Here is a 22,964-nt window from a genome sequence, read left to right as displayed (position 1 = left end):
TTCAGAGGAGCTCAGCTGTGAGCTCAGGCAAGGAGGAGCTGCCATTTATCCTCTCCAGCCCTCCCCTCATTAGCCCTTTTCCGAATAACATGTAACAAATTCAAGGAAAAGGTCTACCCTTATCCTCGCCCCTGGGGATTTCCATGTCACGTGGGATCATCGGGGTTATGGTCTGGGACAATACCTGGAAAGACAGCGAACTTTGACAACTTCTGTGTTCACCCAGACAGGGACAGCCACGAGGGAAGTGAAATCTTCCTCTGCAGAGGTGTCAACTCGAGAGCTCCCAAGCACTCAGAGAGGGGTTTTGTGGCAATAGGAAAGACAAAGCTCGGCGTTGCATGCAAAGTCCCTTTCCAGCCCCAGAGCCAACACAAATGTGCTGGAGATGGCTGGGTGGCTTGTGAATTCCTGGAAAGCATTAAGCAGAAACACAGTGATTGCTGCTGCCACCAGCCCTCTGTGGCTGGACAGCTGCAAGTTGTCAAATATTGGCAGAAATTGTACTCGTTCCACGCTGTTACTATGGAGAGGAACAAAAATCCCTGTTCGTAGCTGGGAAGTGTGGGGTGAAAAGAGAAGGAGGTGTAGTTGAGCTCTTCCTTGTGGATGGGACCGGCTTAGCCCCTGGATTCAGGACAGGGCAGGAGTCAGCATCCAGCTGAGGGGAATGGCTGAAAAACCAGGTGTTCCAAGTTTTTGGATGTCTTTCATCTTCCATCTTCCACAGCCTTGAAGCACCCCAGATCTCTGTGTTAACCTAGGGGACAGCTTCTTCCCCTGTTGCTGGACTCCCCCTTCATCAGACCTTCTGCAGGTCTTTGTCAGTCATGCTCAGCCCCTGCTCTGACACTCTTTTTGTTACTCCCTCTTTCTAACCAGGCTCTAAGTAGATGCAGGGCACCACAGTCCCCCCTCACCCTTCGTGAGCTACCCAGGGGGTCACCTGGCACCCCCCAGCCACCCTCTGGAGCAGGACATTGTGCCTGGGACTGCGTCATCCCTGGGTGCCTTTTAAAAGACTTGGGGGAAAACCACCCAAGTGGTGACTGCTCTGGTCATTCCCATATCTCCTGACCCCCAGCTTCAGCTGGACACCTCTCCTGCCGATGAAGGCTCAAGGAGCCCAGGGAGGTGTGACGAGGCTCTTCTCAGCCCAGTAGAAACTATTAAAACACAAACTCAGGCCTGTGTAGCTGCTGTGCTGGCTCAGCTGCCATGGGGAGATGGAGTCTCTACGGCTCAGAAGCACAGCTTGGCCTGGGAGGAGCTGGTGTGAGGTCACCCACACTGTGCAGCCACCCGAGGACTACAGAAAAGTGTTTCTAAACAGGTCCCACATTCCTCCCTGCATGTGCTCAGCCCAGGGACTCAGTGTCTCTCTGAGCTGTAATGAACTCCTCCAGCCCTCCTGCTGATCCCCTAAACCATCTTTCCTTTCTCCACAGTTTTGTCGATGTTCTCTTCCCCTTGTGAAGCTTCTGCAGAACTGTGCTTGCTTGTCTGGCAGAAGATCTGGTCTAGGATGCTCTGCTTCCCCTTTCTCAGGTTTTCAAGCCATGTTTGTGGAAGCCAGATGATTCATAACTCCCTGGAGACCTTTTGATGTTTCTTCTTTTGGAAAGGGAAACTGATGTGCAGACATTAGTTGATGAAAAACTAATTGCTGGATTGCTGGAAAGCCCCGCTGCCGGCCCAAGTTTCCCTTTCATTTGAATGGACTCTGAACAATTTGCTTGTTTACATAAAAAATAAACAGCATCCTATTTGTTCTGCAAGAGGAGGGGGAGGAGGGAAGCTGAGGGGGCAGCTCAGGTGCAGCCTTTCCCAGCAGTGATGCCAGTGAGGGGAGGAAGGAGCTGGGCAGGAACTGGGCAGAACGAGCCCCATGCTGGGAAGTGGAGTCCAGTGGGTGACTGAGCACACCCAGCCGTGCTGGAAAACACAACCACACAACCATCGTGCACTCAGGGAGGCACAGCCTCTGCACTGCAAGAGCAGCAGGGCTGCCAGGGCAGGAAATGTGGCTGAGCATCACCTGGGCATCACCCAATGCCCGAAACTGCCCCTCAGGAGGCAGTGGGAGGGGTTTAAGTTTTCTCTGTCTTCTTCTGTTCTACCCAGTGTACTTTGAGTCTTTTCCATTTACAGTACAAAACGTTCTAGTTTTGCTTCTTTTAAACCCTCAGCTTTCTGAGTGTAAAGCCCCTCCACATTTCCTTGGGGTGCTCACTGAAGGGTGTCCCCAGCTCCATTTTCAAGCTCTGGTTACTCAGGATGTAATCACGAACAAAAGGCGATCCTCTTGTTCCTTCCCGGAGTCAGAGCTCACCCTGTGGCTCCAGGCACGACTGTGCCAGGTCCTACAGCCTGGAAAGACACTCTTAAAACGAGGAAAATGAGAGTCTCTTCCAAAGCCTGCTTCCTACAGACGGACACTGGGGACCACCAGGTACTGTAAGTTGGTGATCCAGGACGCATCCTGCGCGGTAAGTCCTGCCCGGAGCCACGAGACACGGAGGCTGCAGGAAGGCCATGTCCAGGAGCCCTTCCCCAGGGTTCTGTCGGCCCTGATTTGCTGGGCAAGCTCGTCCACTGGCACAGGGACAGAAAAGAAACTCCCTGTGGCAGAGCAGGAAGCCCTCACCACCATGGAGGCAGAGGTGGATGCACGTGAGCCAGAAAGGGGAAGCTGACTCCACTTTGCTAAGGAAGATAAAAAGAAGGATCTGATGCCAATTTTCTCTGAACACTCTGAAAAGGAAATATTTTTCTATTTTTATCCGGTGAGGTTAATCAACTGCCCCGGGGTTAAGTGAGGGTGGACCTGGGGGTGTCAGGGAGACTCCATGCTGGAGAGGCTTCTGTGTCAGGTGGCTAACAGGGGAAATGATGCCTGGCGAGGACTCAGCCTCCTTTCTTCAATCCTGACCCCTTTTGAGCTCCCAGAGTTTTAGCTGGCAATAGAGAGATGCTTCAGCTCAGCTTTTAAAGCAAAGTTGTGATAACAGAAAAAAATAGGACTGGAAGGAATTGCAGCCTAATTGTCAGTGATTTAAATCTGAGCAGGGTTAGTCCTGATAATTCCAAGAAGGCACTATAGCAAGTTATGAATTTCCATGCTCCTTAGTGTTTGATTAGGATGAAACCCAAGCAATCAGAAAAATAAATGCAGTTAAAGAATGTGAGGAGAAAGACATGTTAAGGCCCTCAGATATTGTAGTGAAAAAGTGTTTGTGATGGCTGTGTTTGGAGCTGGCAAACTGACATCACATCCCTCCTTGGAGGGCAACTCTCACTTATTTCTATCTTTTCCTTTTTTTTTAAATTATTTTCTTCATGGCAGAATTCAAGGGTGAATTCTGAAGGGTGAGTTCTGAAGGCTCAAGAAATGAGTCTTCCTCCATCACCTGGGAGAGTCACTGAAGGGACATGATCTTGCAGAGTCCCCACAACCTCTATGTTACCCAAGGGGGACGTTGGCAACAAGAGCGGACCTTGCAGTGACAGGAATGGGGCACAATCCTCCTAAAAATGGAGATTAGGCAAACACAAAGCCTGGCAGACCCACAGCCACGCAGCAGAACTGTGGCTGTGCAACAGGGACCCAAACAGCCTCTGCTGAGCCAGCGGTGTGAAAGTGGTGCTACCTCAGCTTGGCCAGAGGCTCCCCCAGTATGATATGAAAGCTCTTATGCAATGTTTCACAGGAAAACCACAGTGCCAGGCAGGGACAGACATGTCATAAACCACAAAACAAGTCTCAGACCAGGCAGGATGGAGATGGCTGTGTCTCTGCTTCACAGGAATCACTGCGCACCTCGTGCATCGCCCTGGAGGGAAGTCAGGGCTTGGAGAAGATGATGGCAGAGGTCCAGACTGCAGGGAGCAGTGAGAGGGGACAAGGCTGGAGCCAAGGGTGACCCCAGCACAGGCAGTGTCCTCATTAGTGAGGTGAGAGCCCACAGAGTCTGAGCACGGGGGGCAGAGCCAGAGGCTGGTCAGAGGCTCCATCAGCAGCCCCAGGCAGATCAATGTAAGGAAGCAGATCCAGAATCTGTTTGGGAGGGTTGGGGGAATCCACTCAGCTGTAGTAGGAGATGGAGACAGAGACAGGGCTCCAACACCAGAGGATCCAGCCAGCCAGGAGACAAGATACCTGCAGTATAGATCCAAGGTCTGTCCAAGGGACTGGAGCAGAGCCAGGACTGCAGACCAGCACTTACAGCAGGCCCAAAGCAGGGACCACAGGCTCAAGCCTGAGCTTAGATGTGGCTCCTGGTCCTTGGGCAGAGGGTTGGGGGGGTGTGTGTTGTGGGGGTGAATCCACTCACAGATGAGGCTGGTCAGGATGATTAAGGCCAATTAGTGCCCTCAAGGCCTGGCACTGTGCCATCTGATGGATCCTGTAGGGAGGTGAAGGCATGGAGGGGAGACCATGTGGGATCCCAGTGACTACTCCTTCTCATAAGGTCAATCAAAATAGCTGGCTAGTGACATGGTGGAGACGATGTGGAGCTGGAAACCAAAGACATGGGTCAGCAAGAGGTGAGAAGGGGCACACCATGACCGTGGGTCCCCCATCTCCCGTGGGCTGCAGGGAAACCTCAAGGCAGGACACGTGTCTTGCACACGAGGTGCAGAATGCAACCCTTGTCCCACCTGAGCAGAACAGGCTTGGCATTAGTTACCTCCTGCACCAAATTCTGCACCTGAGGCAGCCCATGGCCCTCCAGGAGAAGCACAGGAAGGTGTGTGGAGGGACACCTTTGGCACGAGGTCTTTCCCTGCACTGCCACAGAGACACCAGCGAAGCCAGCGAGCGTGTGGCACCCACAGCCCAGGGACTGGGCATCCAAAGGCTCCCGTGGTGCTCCAGAGGCTCAGCCCTGAATGGCCCCACGCTGGCGCCTGCTCTGCTGTCGGAAATGATTCATCGCTCCAGGGCCGCCTTCTCTGCACAGCCCCCTCCTTCCTCATCCGCCCTCCCCCACGGCAGGGAGGGGAAAAGAGAAGGGGAAAAAAGTGCTTTTGTTTTCACAGAGTTTCTTATCCTACCAATGACCTCTCTGGCCTGGTGACTCATCTGTGGGGCTGGGAGAGGGCTCCTGGAATACGCGGGAGATGCTTTGTCCCTCTTGCTCCTTTCAGCTCCCCACTCCAGGCAAACCCCAGGGCACTGAGTCTTTCATGGAGTTGCCTTTCCCACCTCTCCTCCCCAGCACCAGAGGAGCACGTAAGGGCAGCCCAAGCTCTGGCTGGGGTGGGAGAGGTCCTAGCTCAGCCCTTGCTCTCTTGCCCTGTTACAGAATAGACTTGGAGGGTGATGTTTGTTGTTTGCTGTTTGGCCATAGCTTTGATTAACCAAAGCAAAAACCCATCTGTTTGTTTTCTTTACTGCCTTAGAAGGATGGGAACTACAAATCCCTGTGAGGAAATATATTTCCTGTAAACTTTTGGCAAGACTGAAACCCTTACAGAGTGAGGAGGTGGAGCAATAGCCTGGCCACAGCTGGCTTTGCTGTCTCTTGGTGATGCTGGAATGCCCTCCACAGTGCACAATCACACGTGTCCATCTCTGCAGGGCCCAGGCTCAGTAACCTAGCCCGGGGCTCAATCCCTTGAGGATCAAAGTTCTTTAACATAAGGACTTTATTTACTTCTAAAAAAAAACCATACAGCTCATATATGTCATGCACACATTCAATACAAAAACAAATCGGAGCTTGTAACAGTCACTGTGCTCTACAGCAAATGATATTTTAACCCCAGGAACTGGTGGCACCCACAGGCTCTGTCCCTCTGTGCCAGCATCCACCTTGTGCCCTCCCAGGCCGCCCATGGCACAGGGAGGAACAGTGGTGTCCCCCCTGCCCCGGGTTTTAACTGCCCCCCGTGAGTGCTGCCAGCGCCCTCCCTGCTAACAGCCCAGGAACAGGAGAGGGGAGCAGGGCAAGGACAAGGACAGGGCCAGGCTGGAGGAGCAGCTCCTCCTGAGGAGTTCCAGTGGGACTGTGGCAGCTGGAAGACGACGGGAGCCACCCGTGGAGCTGAAACCAGTGTCCTTACAAATAGCACTGTGGGACTCCAGGGGATCTGACTGGTGCACATTCATCTCCCCAGCGTCACTTCAAGCCAAGGACTTCACCTGTAGCCAGACAGGTGTCCACCCCGATTGCTGAAGGGCCTGGAGAGTGATCCTGCTCCCATGGACATGCACAAGCCGTCTCAGACCAGCAAGAAAATAAACAAGGCACAGTGTTTTCCAGTGTTCCCAGAAAGGTCTCAGCTCCAAGCAGCGCAGACAGGGCATCGCATACATTCAAAAGGCTACAAAACTTTACTACAAAAATAACATTTCTAGTGTTTTATATAAAAATAATGCCACATACAGTGCTTCACAAATCCTGACTGTGCACAAGTGGGGTGGACGAGGACGTGGCACTGACAGCCCCTGATTCACCCTCCAGGAAAATCCTTGCCAGCCAGCGTTCCACAGCTGGGCTGCACAAGGAAGGGTTTCACCCCACATGCAATTAATCTAATTGCATTCCACACTTGCAAACCCCCAGATGAATCCCTGGCTCCCCTCTCTCGAGTCAACAAAACGCAGAAAGAAGGGGCTGTATGATGGCAGAAAACAAACACAGTTGTTGTCTGTCCCCTCCACCTGCAGGGCTGAATGGATGCTGTGAAGGGGTGATCTGATGGGTTTAACAGGCTGCCTTCCTCAGGCTCTGCCTCACAGCTGGCCCCTCATTTTTGCTTTGATGATCTTGCTTATTATGTGCTTTTCCTTCCTTTTTTTTCTACGTGCATATTCATACTTTGGGATCTGATCCACTGAGGTTGGTTGGAGGAGGATCTGACCCTTGATATGTATCTACTCACAAAGCATCGTATCGTGAAGACCTTTGCACACTCCAGCAAAACTCACACTGGGGTCGAAGTCTAATAAGGGCTTTCAGGACCTGACCACAGATAAAACATAAAGCTTACATACAGCAGTGCCTGGAGGTGTGAAAAGCAAAATCAACTTGGGTTTAAAAAAAGCCTGTTACTGTTAGGATGCTTTCATAGCCTGGTGGTCAGTGCTATCCAGGATGGAAAAACTAAAATGCAGATGAAGTGTAGAACTATGAACAGCCATTTTGTTCTTGTTTTTTCCTCCTTTTTTGTTTGTTTGTTTGTTTGGTGCATCAGCAAATGTCCTTATTTCTAGAGAGACTATGGAAGCAGAAGGATGTTACATCTGCCGTGGTGGAGTAATTCCTACATGACTAAATCCAGAATTGTCTTTAGCTCCTCCAAGAGATTATTTCCTGGGTTTTTTTTGCTTGCAGAGAACAGCAAAAGTGTTCCAATGTTATCACAGGAATAGCAACACTATTGGGTGACTTCTTGTTTTCTCCCATTTGCAAAGAATCATTTGCATTATCCTGCCCTGGTGTTGGATGCAGCTGGACACAGGGCACATCAGCTGGCAGAAGGGTTTCATTGCATTGATTTCCTAAGGAGCAGGTCTCAGACCACATCTGCAAGAAGAAATGCTGTTGAGAGGAAGGGCCTGATTTCAAGGAGGAGACAGATTGTGGGTTCCCAGCTTCTGTGAACACGAAGTCTGTAGCACTGACCTTCAGCACCCTGATCAGATGCAGTTATGGTCACCTCTTTCTGAAAAGCTGGGCTATCCCTCGTGTCTGCAGCAAGAAGAAATAATTAGAGTACATTTGATCAGCCCAAGGAGAGCCAGCACCCAGCTTTGGCCTTGGTCTGACAGAGCAGAGACCTGAAACACAGAGAAGCAGCAGAGAGTTTAAGTGCAAATCGTGTGGGTTTGGTGCTAAGGTTGCTTGGGGTGGCTGAGCCTGAGTCCAACAGTGTGGGTAAGTGAGTGGCTTCTTGGCTTAGCCATGATGAATCACAGAAAAATTCCCAACAGCAATTTGGGAATCCACTTCTGCCTTCCCCCTGGCAAAGAGCCACCAGCAGAGCAAGAACAGCCACAGCCGTCATGTGTAACAGTGCCAGAAGAAAAGAAGTGTCTCAATGATTTCCAAAACACTGTCATTGGTCAATGATGAAACAGATGTATTGTTGGACATTCTGCTCTGCAAAAATACAGGTTTTCTCTGGTATTTTTGTTCCCTGGCTTGCTTCCTACCGGTGGTCACCTGTTCAGCATAAACAGCTTTTCTGCAGTAACACACACATATAGTTTAGGCCAAAAATGTCCATGCCATGAAGCACTCAGATTACTTCCATTGGATAGGCATTGTTCTGATGTCCTGCCCTCTGGTAGAGCAAGCCCTGCACCATTTCTCTCGATGATTCTTCTGGTCTCATTCCAAACTTCAGGTACAGCCACACAAGAGCAACAGTGCAAACGGTCACCCCGCTTACCACAGAAACGGGGATGACAAAGTGTGTTTGAGACAAGAGGCTGGACAGAGGCTGATCATCTGGCCTGTCTGTGATCGTCTGCACCCTGGCTTGGCCTGAGAACGCCTGGCCAGCAAAAACTAACGTATCAGAAGGCTCTTGCTTTCCTACAGGTGATGAATAATCAAATGTTCTAGTACCAGACCCATCTGTAGAGGAACCAACAACCCTGTTGCTATGGACAGAAGCCCCTTTGTCTGTGGCAATGGTGGAGTTCAGAGTAGAAACTGAACTACTTTCTGGTGGAATTGGTGTGTCTGGGAGTGTTGCAATGTCCACACTGTCCAGGGTGGAGGGGAGATCTGATCTAGAACTGCTGGAAGCAGTGTCTGGTGCATTGGCCCTGGCACTTGTAGAGTCCAGAGATTCACTTGTAGAAAGTAGAGGTTTGTCTGATCCTTTAGTAGTTGCCATTGGGTCCGAATCTGAGTCAGGAGAAGTTGTGTCTTGAACATCAGCTGCAGCATTTGCAGTATGTCCTGCACATTCTTCTGTAGATCTCATGGTGTTGTAAAAGCCATGCACACGAGCTGTGGGATGTGGGCTGGGCTGGCTGGAGTCCATGCCTGCTGTGAGAGCTGTTGAAGATGCAGGAGAATTTGAGGAGTCTCTGTTTGCTTCTGGAGTGACCTCAGGGCGTGCAGCATATTCCTGTGTCCCGGAGGGTGACCCTGCAGGGAGCTGGGTGCTGTCCTGCCTGGCTGGGGGGGACTTGCTGGACACCTCTGTCCTCGCAGTAGGAGCATGTATTCTCTCCCAGGCTGTTGTGCTGGTCCCTTGGAAGAAACCAGCTGGAGCAGTGGCTTGAGATGGAGCCCTCACTGGAAGACCAACCTGTTTCTGAACATCACCAGCCTCTTCTGGTGAGGTTTCATCATGCCTAAGTGGGGAGGCTGTGGCCTTTTTCTGGTCCAGTTTCTCTACAATCTTCTTCACCCACTCAGCCTCTGGATCTGCACAAAACTCCTTAGACTTCACAGTAGTTAATCTGAAAAATAAAAAGGCATCACTTAGTGGATACAGAAGACACTGGTTTAGGTGACCAGCGCCATGGGGAAGGCGTGCAGACGGGTGCAGACAGCAACACTGGCCCTCCCAAGCCCATAGCAAACACCACTGTTTGGCTGGATGATTTATTCCAGGAAGGGCAGGTGCCTCTGAAATCTGATTGATAAAGAGCAGCTGAATGTGACTCATGGGTGAAGGGTTTTCCCCTAGGAAGCTTTTTCTCTTTCAAAAGCATTGTCCTGATATTTGGACATGGTGTTTTCCTCCTGCACTCGGGACAAGAAGCTCTGCAGGCACCATCTGCTCAGGGGCAAGCAAGCATGAAGGCAAACCCTCTGAGTTTTGGCTGACTGGGTGATGTGAGGCTTTCCAAGGTCAGCCCAGCAGGTTCACTTTGGAGCCACCCCCTGGGCTGCAATAAAGTGGTGTCAATGGTGCCTCAAATTCAGGGTAAAATGAAAATAACAATTTATCCCAGGGAAAAAAATTGAACTTTTCTCAACTCCAGACAAGTCTGAATCTGTCTCCAGAGAAAATATCTGCTTTCACAGAAACACATGGGCTCTCTCCCTGCGTGCTTCCTCCACCCTGTTCTGCCAAGCACCTCCCTCAGTCCCTTTCCCCATCCGTCCAGCCCAACTTGGAAGCTGTCGGTCTTTAAACAGGGGGAAAAATAAAACACCACCCTTCAAATAAACACACCAGTGTTTGCTCTGTGTTCCAGGCTGTCCCTTGCTCCAGACCCAGGGCCCTTGCTGACAGGGTCACTCGTGGCCAGTGGTGGGGCAGCACTTACATGATGGCTTGTTTTGCGCATCCGGGCTCGGTCCGGCGGTAGCTCCTTATCCTCTTCTCTGCTATCACAGATGTAAAACCAGAGCACTCATTTGAACACTTCAGAGGCGCTTTGGGTTGCCCTGAAATAAAGTTTTCAACTTGTTAAACGTTGGCTTTTTGTTAGGGAACTATAAAAACTGGTGCCGTTTCTTTTCTCTCGGGCGAAGGAGCCCAAAGCTTGGCGCGGAAGTTTCCAATCCCTGCTAAACTGAGATGAAGGCAAATCCCAATGAAGACAAATCCAAGATGGTTTTTAACACCCATACATGTGAAGAGATACCCAGAAAACTGAGGGGAAAAAAAGCACTGTGAAAATTGTGGGGCTTTTTTGTCTTGTAGGATGTGCAAGCGCTGGCTGCAGGTCCTTTGTGCAAGCCCCTGGACCTGCAGGGCCTCTCCCTTTTGGGTCACAGGAGGACCCAGCACAGTGCCACATTTTGTCACCCCCAAAAGACCTGCTGCAACCTTCACCAGAGAGCTCTTGGTGCAGGACAGGCAGACCAGAGAGCAGGATGATTGTCCTCTCCCTATCTGGGTCTTATCTCTTCGTCCTACAGGAGTTCCCCTCCAGGTGATCATCCTACCCTGCCTCTCTCTTTGCTGGCACATGGTCTCTGAATGCCACCTGGGCTCAGAGAAAGAACCTTTTGGTGAATGATAAATCACTCCCACAGGTACCTCAGCAGCCCAGCTTCCCAAACACGACTTTTCAATCCCCGCTGGAAAATACGGTTCTCGTTTTGCAAAGTGCAAAAATAAAACTCCACTTCAGGGGGCAGAGCCAGTCACACCACGGGGGACCCTTCATGCCTGTATCTACCTCCAGCCTCCCACAACAGGCACCTGCCAAGTGAAGGAAGGTTGCACAGTGCATCCTGCCAACTTGTTCCTGACAGCCCAGGGGGCAGGATTTAGAAAAACAAGCCCTGACTTATCTGAGGGCCCCGTGAAGAAAGGAGCTGGCGTCTGGTTTCAATGAGGCTGTCTCTCCAAAATGTTGCCTCACATTTCCATAGCAGTTTGGTGAATTTTATGCAGTTCAGTTGGGAACGATCCAGACACTGGATGCAAGAATGAGCAACACTATGGGAGCACCCTCAGCTCTTTTGATCCATGTACTGGAGAATGCCATGGTTGCAAAGAAATCCCAGGCAAACACTCCAGTGGCTCCTGTACAAAAGCCTGGTTTGGTTTCTAGGTGTCTGTAAAGTTAAAGCAAAACTCTTTGTTCACACACTAAATGTTTTCTGTGGCACTTCGGGGTCAAGAATTCCCTGCTCATGGCAACCAACTTCCCAATTAACTCTCATTAGCCAGAGGACATTCTGCTGGTGTCCTCCACTTTCAGGAACACAGTTCCACAAAACAAGCCCAGTGACAACAGGACCAGACCATCCCTGTGGGCCACTGGGGATGTGCATGGTGGGCAGCAGACCCTGACTGCTCCCAAAGGCCCTGCTCCTCTGACAACCCCAAACTGATTTTCCAGTTATTGGCACCAGTGCAAATGGTCTGCAACTAGCTGAACTCCTGGTGGGTTTTTCCCAGAGGACCATGGAAAGCACCTTCTAAGGGCAGAGGGTGTCACAGGGAGCACTGGTGGTCCCCCTCCTTCTGGGGAACACAACCCTGCTTCTCCGAGCTGCATATGAATTGTTGCCAAAGGGATCTGAGAGTTTACCCACCCAGGACCATGACTCTTGGGAGCCATTGGTACCTGGCTTTTCAGCACAGTTCCTCAAAAGACCCCAGCCAGGGAGCACCAGCAGCCCTTCTGCAGAGCCAGCCTGATTTCCTCACTGCAGGAAAGATGGATACCTGTGTCCCTGGTGCCCCCTTTTCTCCAGCCAGCCCTGGAGAACCTGCCCAGAGGTGTGAGGAGAGGGAGAAGCTCCATCCCCAGCCGCCCGTCCTGTCCTCGCTCCTCCCGTCTGGTGGCAGCAGGGCACGGATCTTAAGGGCTCTTTGCCCCTCTCCCTTTCCACGGTGGGAATAGGTCACGCCTTGGTCCTGGGCAAAGTCCAGCCTCGCCTGCAGTGCTGAGAGCCTGGCACCCACCCTGCTGACCTGTGCCATGGGTGACTGACACTGAGCCCAGCCCCGGCAGAGGGGAGCCCACCACCTCCCGGTCCTCTGACCCCGGAGCACGCAAAGATCTTTATCCAGGGAACAGGATAATAATTTCCCACCTGTATACACACACACACATACCTACACACACACACACATACCTACACACACCTACCTACACACACACACACCCCGCAGGTGACAGCCCCCCCCTGCCTCGCAGGGATGGGAGCACCGGCACCCTCAGGACCGGGAGCCTGTGTGGACAGACACCCATCCTTGCCCAGGCTGTAGTCTCCCTGCCACGTCCTTAGGAGACACGAGGAAAAAGGGAAAAGAAGTGCATCATGCTTTTTTTCTAATACGGATTATCGGAAGTCTCTCTGACACTCTCCCCACCTGCCCCCAGGAGTGGCCAAAGCCATCACGGATGTTCCCCACTGCCAGGATTGCTGTCATACCCCTTACCCCTTCCCAAACCCAGCCTGGTCCTGCTAGGAGATCTCCTGCAGCCCATAATGGTCCCCAGGTGCCCATACCCTCATCCATCACCATCCCCGGCTCCATCACCATTCCTCCTCCCCGCCCCTCCCCGGTGAACCTGGCTGTTCCCTGGGGGGGCAAGGGGAGCTGTGGCTCACCTCCAGCCAGGGTGACCAGGCACAAGGCCCTCAGCACAAGCAGGATCTGGACAGAAACAGCCTTCATGTTCCCGTGGTCGGCAGGAGGAAGGGCAGGCAGAGAAGGATTACTGGCAGTATTCCCCGCTCCCGACTGCTTATTGCATCCTCCGGAGCAACACAGCTGCTGCCGCTCATTCCGGGATTATAAAGCCCTGAGATTGGGGTTTCAGATGGTATTCAGCTCCCTCACACGTGGCTCAGGATGACGACAGGAGGCGGAGGGAAGAGAGGGACAGGGGAGGGAATACCGGCTGCTCTGGAGCTGGATGGCCGCTGGAATTCCCCAGATGCAGAGAAGCTCCAGCCTACTTGGCAAATTATTCATGCAGGGGCTTTCACGGGCCGGCTGCTCCATCCTCCTCTCCCACCAATGTGAGTCTTGGCCAGACAGCCTGTGCCACGGCACCGCTGCCCTGAGGCTCTGTAGAGCTCTCCCCACCTCCAACTACAGCTCCCCACTGCTCAGCAAGCTCATTCTTTACTCCAAATGCAAAAGCAGTTATTACCTTCCTTTTTAGCAGCCATTTTATAACAGCAGCGTTGGTCGTTAGGCCAAAAGGGGTGGAATTTGCTAATCAGGATTACGAGTTCATCAGCTGCACTGGTGAGCTCAGGCCAGGCTGGCTCTAAGGAGCATCACCAAACAGAGGGGTGAGCAGGGACCCAGTGACCACCCCAAGCAGCAACTTGTGCCCTGGCCGTGCTGTCTGCAGCCTGTCCTTGCTGTGACAGCCCTGGCTTTTGATATACACGGGGTCCCAGCCGTGAGGGGCTCGCTGATGCTGAAAGCAGGAGCAGAAAGCAGGAGACCCCCAGTTTTGCAAGAGCCAGGCTGTCTAGGGGCTTTCTGGCCCCAGCACCAAGCCAGGTCTGGGGCGGACATACCAACAGTGCAGTCACATCCTGCACCTTTACTTTCTCTTTCAACTCAGGTCCCAGCAGAACACGTAACTGTTTTCCTCTGCCAACTCCCTCAATTGGAAGATGAAGATAAGATTAAGACTGAGGCTGTGACTGCCCTGTTTATCTCTTTGCCCTAAGTTTTCTTAGGGGTGGTGGAAAACTGGCATCTCCATGCTGTTGGAAATGCCAATAGCTCCACTTGGGATTTTATTTTTAGAAAGGGAAAAATCCCAGATTTCCATACAATGCATTTGGTGAAAATCCCAGCCTGTGACTTCAGCCTTTGCTTATATTGTATTATAAGAAAGAGCCCATTTCAAGGAAATAAAATAAAAACTAGAAGTTGAAATAGTCTGTTTGATCCAGCCAAAACAGAGTATGCTGCTGGGATGTTTTCAGACCCCTTCCCCAAATGAGTGTTTTCTCTGGCTCTGCAGAGATTTATGGGAAACTTTTTTTCCAGGAACTGGCATTGCCTGAAGCCATGGGGCACCTTGGCTGCTGGAAGTGATGTCACAGCCCACACACGTTCACATCTCCCCCCCGAGAAACAGGTTCTGCTTCTTCTGCGAAGGGATTTGCTGCCAGCGATGGATAAAACTGAGGAAGGGCTCTGGCATGCAGGTAAGTGGGAGGGAGACTCCTTTGTTTGCCAAAGGCACGACTTCCCACAGGCATTGTTGTTTTAAGGCACAAACCACTCTCTGGCAGGTAACACAGCTGCTTTACCAGCACAGACAGGGCTGGAGGGACCAAGCAGCTCCAATGAGTAGTGACAAACCTGGGCTGCAGCTGGCAGAAAACTGGCACCATCACTCCCAACCCACTTCCTACACCACCCTCCCACCCCATTGCACAGCTGCTCCTCCAGCACACCAGTGCCAGCCTCTTACTGCACTTCTTTGAGGTCTTGCAGCATTGAAGAACCTGAAGTCAGAGGACCTGTACTTAGAGATAAACCACAGGCATTGTGTTGATCTGTCAGTGGAGGATCTCAGGACTTCTCTGAGCTCATCTCACCTTCAGCTGATTTTATCTTCTTTAGTTGCAGCAGAAATTATCTGAGCACTTGATTTGGTTTTGCTTTAGCTTTTAGGAATGGCAGGTAGTTGTTCAGTATTGTGGGTCTGGGTCTGCAGATTAAATTGTGATGTGGATGAGGGCAGGCAGGTGTCCTCCTACACCAGCAATCCCAGCCCATAAAGATGAATAACAGCATCCAAGTGATGGAGTGTGCAACCTTGCAACTCAGGGACAACCAGCTTTCAGAGAAACAAAGAACAGAAAACTGAATAACTGGGAACCAGAGAGCATGGACTGTGCTAAAACAGTGAATGAAAAAGTTGACCAAGGCTGAAGAGGAAGAGAGCCCACCATGAATGTCATATCATTCCAGTGGAAGCAGGGGCTGGAGCAGCCCAGCACAGCCCAGCACATCCCATTCTTCCTTAGGAGGCTTCTTGAGGTGACCCTTCCCACCCAAAGGCTCTCTGAAGGGGTGTCATAGCACCAAAGAAAAGCAGTGTATAGCAGGAAGATGGTTGGTTCCCCCCCTCCTCCAGATAATAATCACAGTATGACTGAGGAAGGACTTTGGCCTTATTGCTCCAACCCACAGATACCACAAGTCAAAGGTCCAGATCCCATCTTACCCAGGAAAACCACAGAAGCAGCTCCAGCATTTCCCACCCACCACAGGGCTGTTCACAGAGACAAGGTCCTCCCAGGTGGAGGGAACACATGACTGGTGCTGGGACAGTTGCTCTTGAAGGCAAAAAGCACCTTGACCTTGCAAAGCTTTATGTGCAAGAGGATACATAAAAAGAACGTGGGCTGTGTCCTAAACAAACAGGAAACAGCCCCAGAACATGTCCCGTCTCTTTCAGGGAGTTTCCATTCTGGAAATTTGTGCTCCTTGGCTGTTTTGGTTTCTTGTGCAAGAAGGGCTGTTTGTTACAGTAGGTTTGCGTTCCTTGGAATCAGGTGATTACAGGGGGAAAAGTAAAAGTCAGTGAGAGCTGGGAGCCTGTATCTGACCCAGAAAAAGATGCCAGAGAGGATCAGAGGAGAATGCTGATGATTTCCACTTCATGGAAAGTCTCTTCAGGAACTCCCAAGACCTCATGAGTTGGTGACACTGGAGCAGGGTCTGGGAGCAGGTATTAACAGCATCCTTTGCTGTCCACAATATTGTCCATGATCTCCATCCCAGAGGCTTGCAGGAATACTTAGCTTTTGGGAAGACCCAGCCAGTCTCGATGCTGCAAGGGAGATGGGCTGACACACGACTGGAGAGAGACACATACCATGAGATTGTCTTTCCCCTGATAAGGCTCCCATCTGCCTAGTGCCAGCTCATCCTTGCACTAGCCCACCTCTCCTCGGTGGGGTTGGCAGCTCAGCCACTGCTCAGACACAATCCCCCTGTACCTGAGCCCAGGAGCATGAGACTGAAGGGACCTAAAGCACTACCCCAGTGGCAGAGCTCCCACACTCACCAGAGCTGGGCTTCTCTCTCCAGGAGCACAGAGGCAGCAAGATCTGGGAGCCAGGGCTGGTGGGGCACCTACTGCAGATGAGGCCAGTGGGTGCAGCTGGTTCCTGGATGCGAGACCAGATTCCCAGACTTCAACATGGAGAAACACCAATGGCTTTTCCAATGACACAGCAATGGGTTCTATGGCCCAGAGCAGTCCAGAACCGACCCACCAACCTCCTCTCTCCTGGCCAAGGACACCAGTGCCAGACTCAGGAGAAAGTTCCTTGGACCCAAAGGTGGCCTCTCACTTTGGAGAAGCCTCTGTGCTCCACAGGGACCTCTTGAGCTGTTACTGTAAAAAGGGAGAAAATTAAAAGACAGAGGACCAAGCAAATCTGTTTGGCAGCTCAAGACTTTGTATTTTCCCACATTAACGAAAAAAGCAGGAAATGAGGAGCAGCTGTCTGGGGCTGTCTGCAGCCAGGGTCTCTACAGGAACAACTTCTACTTTGGAACTCTACAGGAACAACTCCTACTTTGGACCTATCGACAAGTCTGGGGGGGGAACTTGCATTTTAAGAAAACTGCTTTATGTAGAAAATGTTTTCAAAAATAGCAGCTAACATGACACTGGCTTTCACTTCTCTGAACATAATGTCTTCCTCCTTCACTATGAATAAGAGCAAACTTGGGCTCCAGCAGACAAAGCAGAACACTGGTATTCTGTACTTTCCACAGCTATATCAGTCAGCATTCCCGAGGCAGCCAGGCTGTGGGACACAGCTCTTCCCCTGGCAGCATCACACCTGAGCTGCCAACTGTCCTGTCCCAGCAGGACATTGTAGGGAAAGGTGCATACTTGCAGTGGGAATTGCTGCCTCTCCTTGTGAGCTGGATCAGCCAGGACTGAGGACAACTCCTTCTGGTCCTGCCCCATGGAGGCTGCCAAGGGCTTCACTGGCCGCTGCAATAAACAAGTTTGAAGTTGTTTGAAAATACTGTGTGCAAAGAAACAAACATTGAGCTGTTCAGTCTGCAACATCGTCAAGTTCTTTCTAAACAGAGAAGAGCTGCTCGACCCTGCAGAGCGACACAGCCACTGGGAGCAACCTCTTCCCTAGGGAAGGGGATGGGAAAGGCTCTAGTGGGGAAGTGTGTCTGGATGGCACAGGTGGAACCTTGGCAGGTGTTCAGCTGAGGGGAAGGAGCGTGCTGGGACTCTGCCAGAGTGGACTTCACTGAACACACCGAGCCCTTGGCTTCTGCTGAGTCCTTGTGTTGCAATGGGAAGACATCCTGGTGTTGCAATCCTTGTGCAGGCCCTGAAGGCCACAGTTCCATGAACTGGCATGGTAAAGGAGAGACACATAATCCTGCATCCAGCTCTGGGGACCCTGAGCATAAGAGGGACATGATGCTGCTGGAGAGAGTCCAGAGACCACAAAGATGCTCTGAGGGCAGGAGCAGCTCTGCTGTGGAGACAGGCTGGGAGAGCTGGGATTGTTCAGCCTGGAGAACAGAAGGCTCAGGGGAGATCTTAGAGCCCCTTCCAGTACCAACAGGACTACAAGTCAGCTGGAGAGGGACTTTTGACAAGGGCATGGAGTGACAGGACAAGGGGGAATGGCTTCAAACTGACAGAGGGCAGGTTTAGATTGGATATTCAGAAGAAATTCTTCCTTGTGAGGGTGGTGAGGCCCTGGCACAGGTTGCCCAGAGAAGCTGTGGATGCCTCATCCCTGGAAGTGTTCAAGGCCAGGTCAGATGGGACTCTGAGCAACTTGGTCTAGTGTGAGGTGTCCCTGGCCATGGCAAGGAGGTTGGATTAGATGGCCTCTAAAGTTCCCTTCCAACCTAAACTGCTCTTAGATTCCATGATCTGTTGAAGGGTGGTGTCTTACTACTGCCCTGCAGGGAAGAGAGTGGAGAGCACCAGTAGGGCTGCTCAGGAGGGCATGACAGAAGCCTCCATGCACCAAAGGAGACCACAGGTGCTGCCACCCCTTTACTTGGGGTGCTGTGATTTCCCCTCTCCTGCAGAGCCAGCCCTGTGGCCCCATCCCACGGCGTGCCTGGGCCTGCACCATCACCACCTCTCCAGTGTCCCCTTCCCACTCCTCCATCCTGTGGATGTGTCTGCACACGCTTGCTGTCAGTTCCTAAGAAAGGTGCTTACCAGAAGCAGCTTGTTCATTGCCTGTTCTTGGAAAGCCTCACCTCTTCCCATCTCTCCCAAGCAGGAGAAGGGACCTGTGCACCTTTGACATGAGCTTGTCATTAAGGTGGGTGAAGGAGAGATGCAGAAAATCTCTGTGACTGTGCTGGGGGCCATTGGGGCCAAGGTCTGAGCTGAGCCCTTCCATCACAGCAAGTTTCCTTTAGAAGGGGACATCAGAGCCTCCAGGGCTTTCAACACCCGAGGAGCCTTTACAAGAAGCAGCACAATAAACACACAAGGGCTGGGCAGGAAAACAAAGCCAGGCACACACTTCCCTGCTCAGGCACTTAACCATTTTCAAGCCTTGCTGGCTCAGCTGAGAGACCAGGGAGTCACTGGACCCCTTCCCTCCCAACCCCAGCTTCTCTGCACCCTTGTAAGAACAAAGTGTATCCTTCTTCTCTGCCTAGAGCCTCCAGACTCCTGTGGGTTTCAGCTATAACCCCACTAGTAACCTGCTCCCACAGCAGTGTATTTAGATGACCAGAGTCAGCCTGGCCCCAGGGGAGCACACTTTTGTCTTACCCAAGCTTTCCTTCTGGGACCATGGCAGCATCACACCTGCCCCACCACTTGGTGCAAGAGCTTCTTAGGCTCCTGACCTGCTGTTGTGGCTGTGGTGTGTGTTTTTAGGGTCAATGCAGCTGTCTTGTCTCCTAAAAGAACAACAGGCTACAGATGCCAGCCCTTAGCAGTTTTGTGTTGGCTGGGAATAATTAGAAAAGAGGGTGCTGGGGATTAGAGAGATTCCTACCCTGGGCTATGGTTCCTCATATCAACCTGAGGAGGTAGCACAGGAGAACTGAAGAAAGCAGAAATGAGGCATATCTTGGATTTCAAATGTTGTTTGGGAAACAACTTCCCCCCAGGACAGAGCTGATCTCAAACCAGGGCTGTGAGTGAAGGCAGTCCTGTTCACACCTGTGTGCCAAAACAAAATTAACTGTCTGTACGAAGAGCTGATGTGCCAAAGTCCCTTCTCACTGACCTGGAGTATAGCCCAGAGTCCTCCCCAGGACATCCTCCCTGTCCAACCCCAGCCCACACCTCCAGAGAGCTGCAGTTTCACCCGCTCCAGGCCACTGGGATGAAATTTAGGGACCAACCCGACTGCAGGCAGCAGGACCCCTCAAAGACCCCCCGAGCTGTGACAGAAGGGAGGGGGTGGAGCAAAGGCTGCCTCTGGGAGAGGTGCAAGGCAGTGGTGCAGCTGACCCCTGTGAGCCCCCCGGCCACCCCCGACAGGCATCCGCTGAGAGGAAAGACCCCCACCAGCAGAGGATGCGCCGCTTCCCCCGGGCGCCCACCGGATGGCTGATAAGGAAAAACCCACCCATGCCTGGCCTGCAGGAATGGCCCTTCACTGCCCTGCCAGCCCTAAGGTGACAGGGGCCATGCGGAAGGGACACGTGTCCTTTCCTGCCCTATGAAAGGGTCCTACTCTCCCCAGGGAGCTCACACCACCCTCTGCCCCCAGGGAAGGCTCCTGCGGAGTTTCCTGAGCTGGAAGAGCCTCTGTCTCTTGCTGCAGCAGAGGATGCCATCGTGTGGCAGTTATTGCTTCCTCGGCTAAAAATTGCTGCTTCCATCCTGGAGTTAATGAGCAAACTCCTCTGTCCTGTTCAAGTGTTCCCATAGCACCACTGCAGGGTGCTGGTAACTAGGAGCTGGTATGGGTGAACCAGGGCTCCCAAACACTGACCTCCCTCTGCATCCTGGACACCTCCAGGGGCTGGGATTCTCCTGCAGCACAGGAGAGGGACCACCAGGACAAGCCCAGCCCGTGGAGCAACCAGGCTCCTGCAGATCCCAAGCAGGAGCTGTACCCACACCTGGAGAGGCCACGAGGAGATGAGTTCAGCTCTGCTGTATCATTTCCTGCTCACTGAGATGCAGGACACAGATAAACATCCCTGCTCCGAGGGCGCCGGGACTTTCACCACAGGACAATGGGCTGACCAAAAAGTTAAAAAAAGAACTTTCCCTGCTGGCTGCTTATGTCACCCTGGATGTTACTTATTTTCCTTTTCCACCATCCTCCCCCCCATTCACTTCACCCTCATCTGGCTACTCTCCCACCTTGCTTTTGCAGCAACAGGTTCTTCCAAGAACAGCTCTTCCAAGCTGTATCCCAAGGCCTGCAGGGCAGGAAGCTGCAGGCAGGCTTCTCCAAGTTGTCAGCTAAAGTATTTCAAGGGAAAGCCATTTCTGGGAAAGGGTTAAGCCAAGCCCCTGGGAAGCTCATAACCAGCAGCCTCGAGGCACCCTCTGGGGCTCAGCAGGTGCTGAGGGGTTTCCAGTGGCAGCAGCTTGAGGTGGGATGTGTGACCAAGACCACGTGCAACCATCCCACGTGGTGGATGTCCCGGTCCCTCCTCAGTCACCTAGCAGTCCTCGCTTCTCCAGAGTATGTATTACCACATTTCATATAAAACCAACATTAAATACAGTGCGGAGAAGCAGCAGGAGCTGCCAAGAGGCACTGAGAGGATTTTCCTTTTTCTGTAGAGAAACCCAAGCGCTGACTTCTCTGCAACTGGCCCACGCAGCAAAGGCTCATCCTCCCTCATCCCCTCAGAAGGACACCACTGGCTATTTCTTTTTACTCCATCCATGAGCAGGTGCACGCTGTGAAGGTCGGGGTGTTCCAGCCCTGACACTGACTCACACTTCCTGCAGCAGAACAGGAGCTCAGGAGCAGAGACACTCTTGAGCTTTGGCCAGTGGCAAGCTCTGAGCTCTCTCCTGCCTCAGGGTCCGGGTCAAATCCTCAAGCTCTGGCTGGATGGTCTGTAACACCTGAGGAGAGGAAGGGCTGGGCTCTGCCCACTCACTGCCCAGGCTCCATCCACACACGGGTCCGGTTCCGCCCCCGTTCCAGGTTCCCTCCATTGTCTCCTGGTTCCGCTGATTTCTGTGAAACTGCCAACGTGGAGACAATGATGGATCATCACACCAGCAGGTCCTCAGCTGGCTTATGATTTTCCAGGTTATCCACAGCCTCCAAGTAGCCTATGGTGGTTCAGGCAAGACTGGACACTACAGCAAGTGAATCCTCAAGGAGAAGTGGGAACTACCTGTCCTCAGGTAAAGGAAATTACCTATCCTCAGCCTCCTCACAAGTCTTATGAGGAGTGGCTGAGGCAGCTGGGGTTGTTTAGCCAGGCACAAAGTCATGTCAGGTCAGCTGCTCTTGCAGAATGAGGCAGCCAAGTGACACTTGCTTTCCTCCTGTTACCACCAGAAAACTTGTAAAGGGTAATAAAGGACAGTTTGGATATTAATAGAGTTTTGGTTAGTAATTCCTATTGCTTAGTAAAATAGAATAGAAAATAACAAAACAGATACAATAATCATAGCACATATATATGTACCACTTTTAGAAGTTACAGGTTGATCTTACAACAGTTCTTAATTGTGTCAGAAGCTTTTATGTTAGTTTTTTGTTTACTCACTCTTGACTCATTTCAGGAATTTTATTGCAGTCCAAAACTCTGTCTTGGTGTATTTCATTTGCAGTTGTTAAGACATTTGTTCACTTCTGCACAAAAGCTGTTTCCATTGATATCACTTTGAGTTCTGGTGGCACAGTTTCCAAGTCTGTCTGCTGAAGTGGACTTCCTGCAAACAGTCATCTTCTGACACACTGTTAGTTCACATTGAGAGCAAAACAGTGGCCCCCTTTTGATTTTGCCACAGCCCCCCCCGAGATCAATCAGGGCACAGAAGGCAGGAATATTCACAGGCTGTGAGCCTGAAACAGGCCTAGAGCACACAGGGGCCAATATAGGCAGCTCTTCTCCCCCCCCTTTTCGTGTTAGCCAGTTTAACAGCTAACACAGTTTAACAGCCACAGTGGTGGCCGGCCAGTCCATAGGACAGTGCTGGTCGCTCAGCCTTCAGGGACTGGGCCAGAGCACGTTTTAGGCAAGCTTCCCTTTTGAATTTCCCTTCTCACTGTTGCAAAAAGTATCTTTCCCGGTGTTCAGCCTTCTGGGCTCTTCTTTGGCAGAGAAACAAAACTGCTCTGTTCTGTTCAGGCTCATTTGCACCCACAGCAAAAGCCTGTTTTGGCTCAGGGACTGTTTATTCTGGGGTTTTACATCTGTGAATCTTAACTTGGCCACTTAAATACAGTTTAATGATGAATTGGGGGTGGGAAGGCCTTGTGGTCTCCACTTCTGAGGGATGCCACAGCCTGGAGACACCGGTGTGTCCTTTGGGTCTGCCATGAACGGGATTCTGGATTTCCAGAGTTCCATTGTTGCTCCTTCCAGGTGAGCTGAGACGCGGCCACTGGCACGACTCGTCCACCCACGGCATC

The 22,964-nt window shown here is 51.8% G+C and overlaps 1 protein-coding gene across 2 annotated transcripts; it reads right to left on the bottom strand.

The window, feature by feature from the left end:
• Positions 1-7,175: 7,175 nt before the first annotated feature.
• CX3CL1 (C-X3-C motif chemokine ligand 1) lies at positions 7,176-13,213 on the bottom strand. Of its 2 annotated transcripts, XM_018083209.2 has the most exons (4): positions 12,999-13,213; positions 10,247-10,367; positions 8,404-9,430; positions 7,176-7,700 (listed from the first exon to the last, which is right to left on the bottom strand). In XM_018083209.2, the coding sequence occupies exons 1-4, from the start codon at positions 13,063-13,065 to the stop codon at positions 7,665-7,667; spliced, it is 1,251 nt and encodes a 416-aa protein (XP_017938698.2). In that variant the 5' UTR covers positions 13,066-13,213; the 3' UTR covers positions 7,176-7,664. The 2 variants fall into 2 exon arrangements, with proteins under 2 accessions (XP_017938698.2, XP_017938691.2); XM_018083202.2 differs by having other exon boundaries at positions 7,176-9,430.
• Between the last annotated feature and the right edge of the window lie 9,751 nt (positions 13,214-22,964).

This window comes from Manacus vitellinus, unplaced genomic scaffold (assembly GCF_001715985.3).
Source record: "Manacus vitellinus isolate BGI_N305 unplaced genomic scaffold, ASM171598v3 scaffold_10_pilon, whole genome shotgun sequence".
Taxonomy (NCBI): domain Eukaryota; kingdom Metazoa; phylum Chordata; class Aves; order Passeriformes; family Pipridae; genus Manacus; species Manacus vitellinus.
The sequence above is the reverse complement of the archived record's forward strand: the minus strand, read 5'-3'. Positions and strand labels throughout refer to the sequence as shown.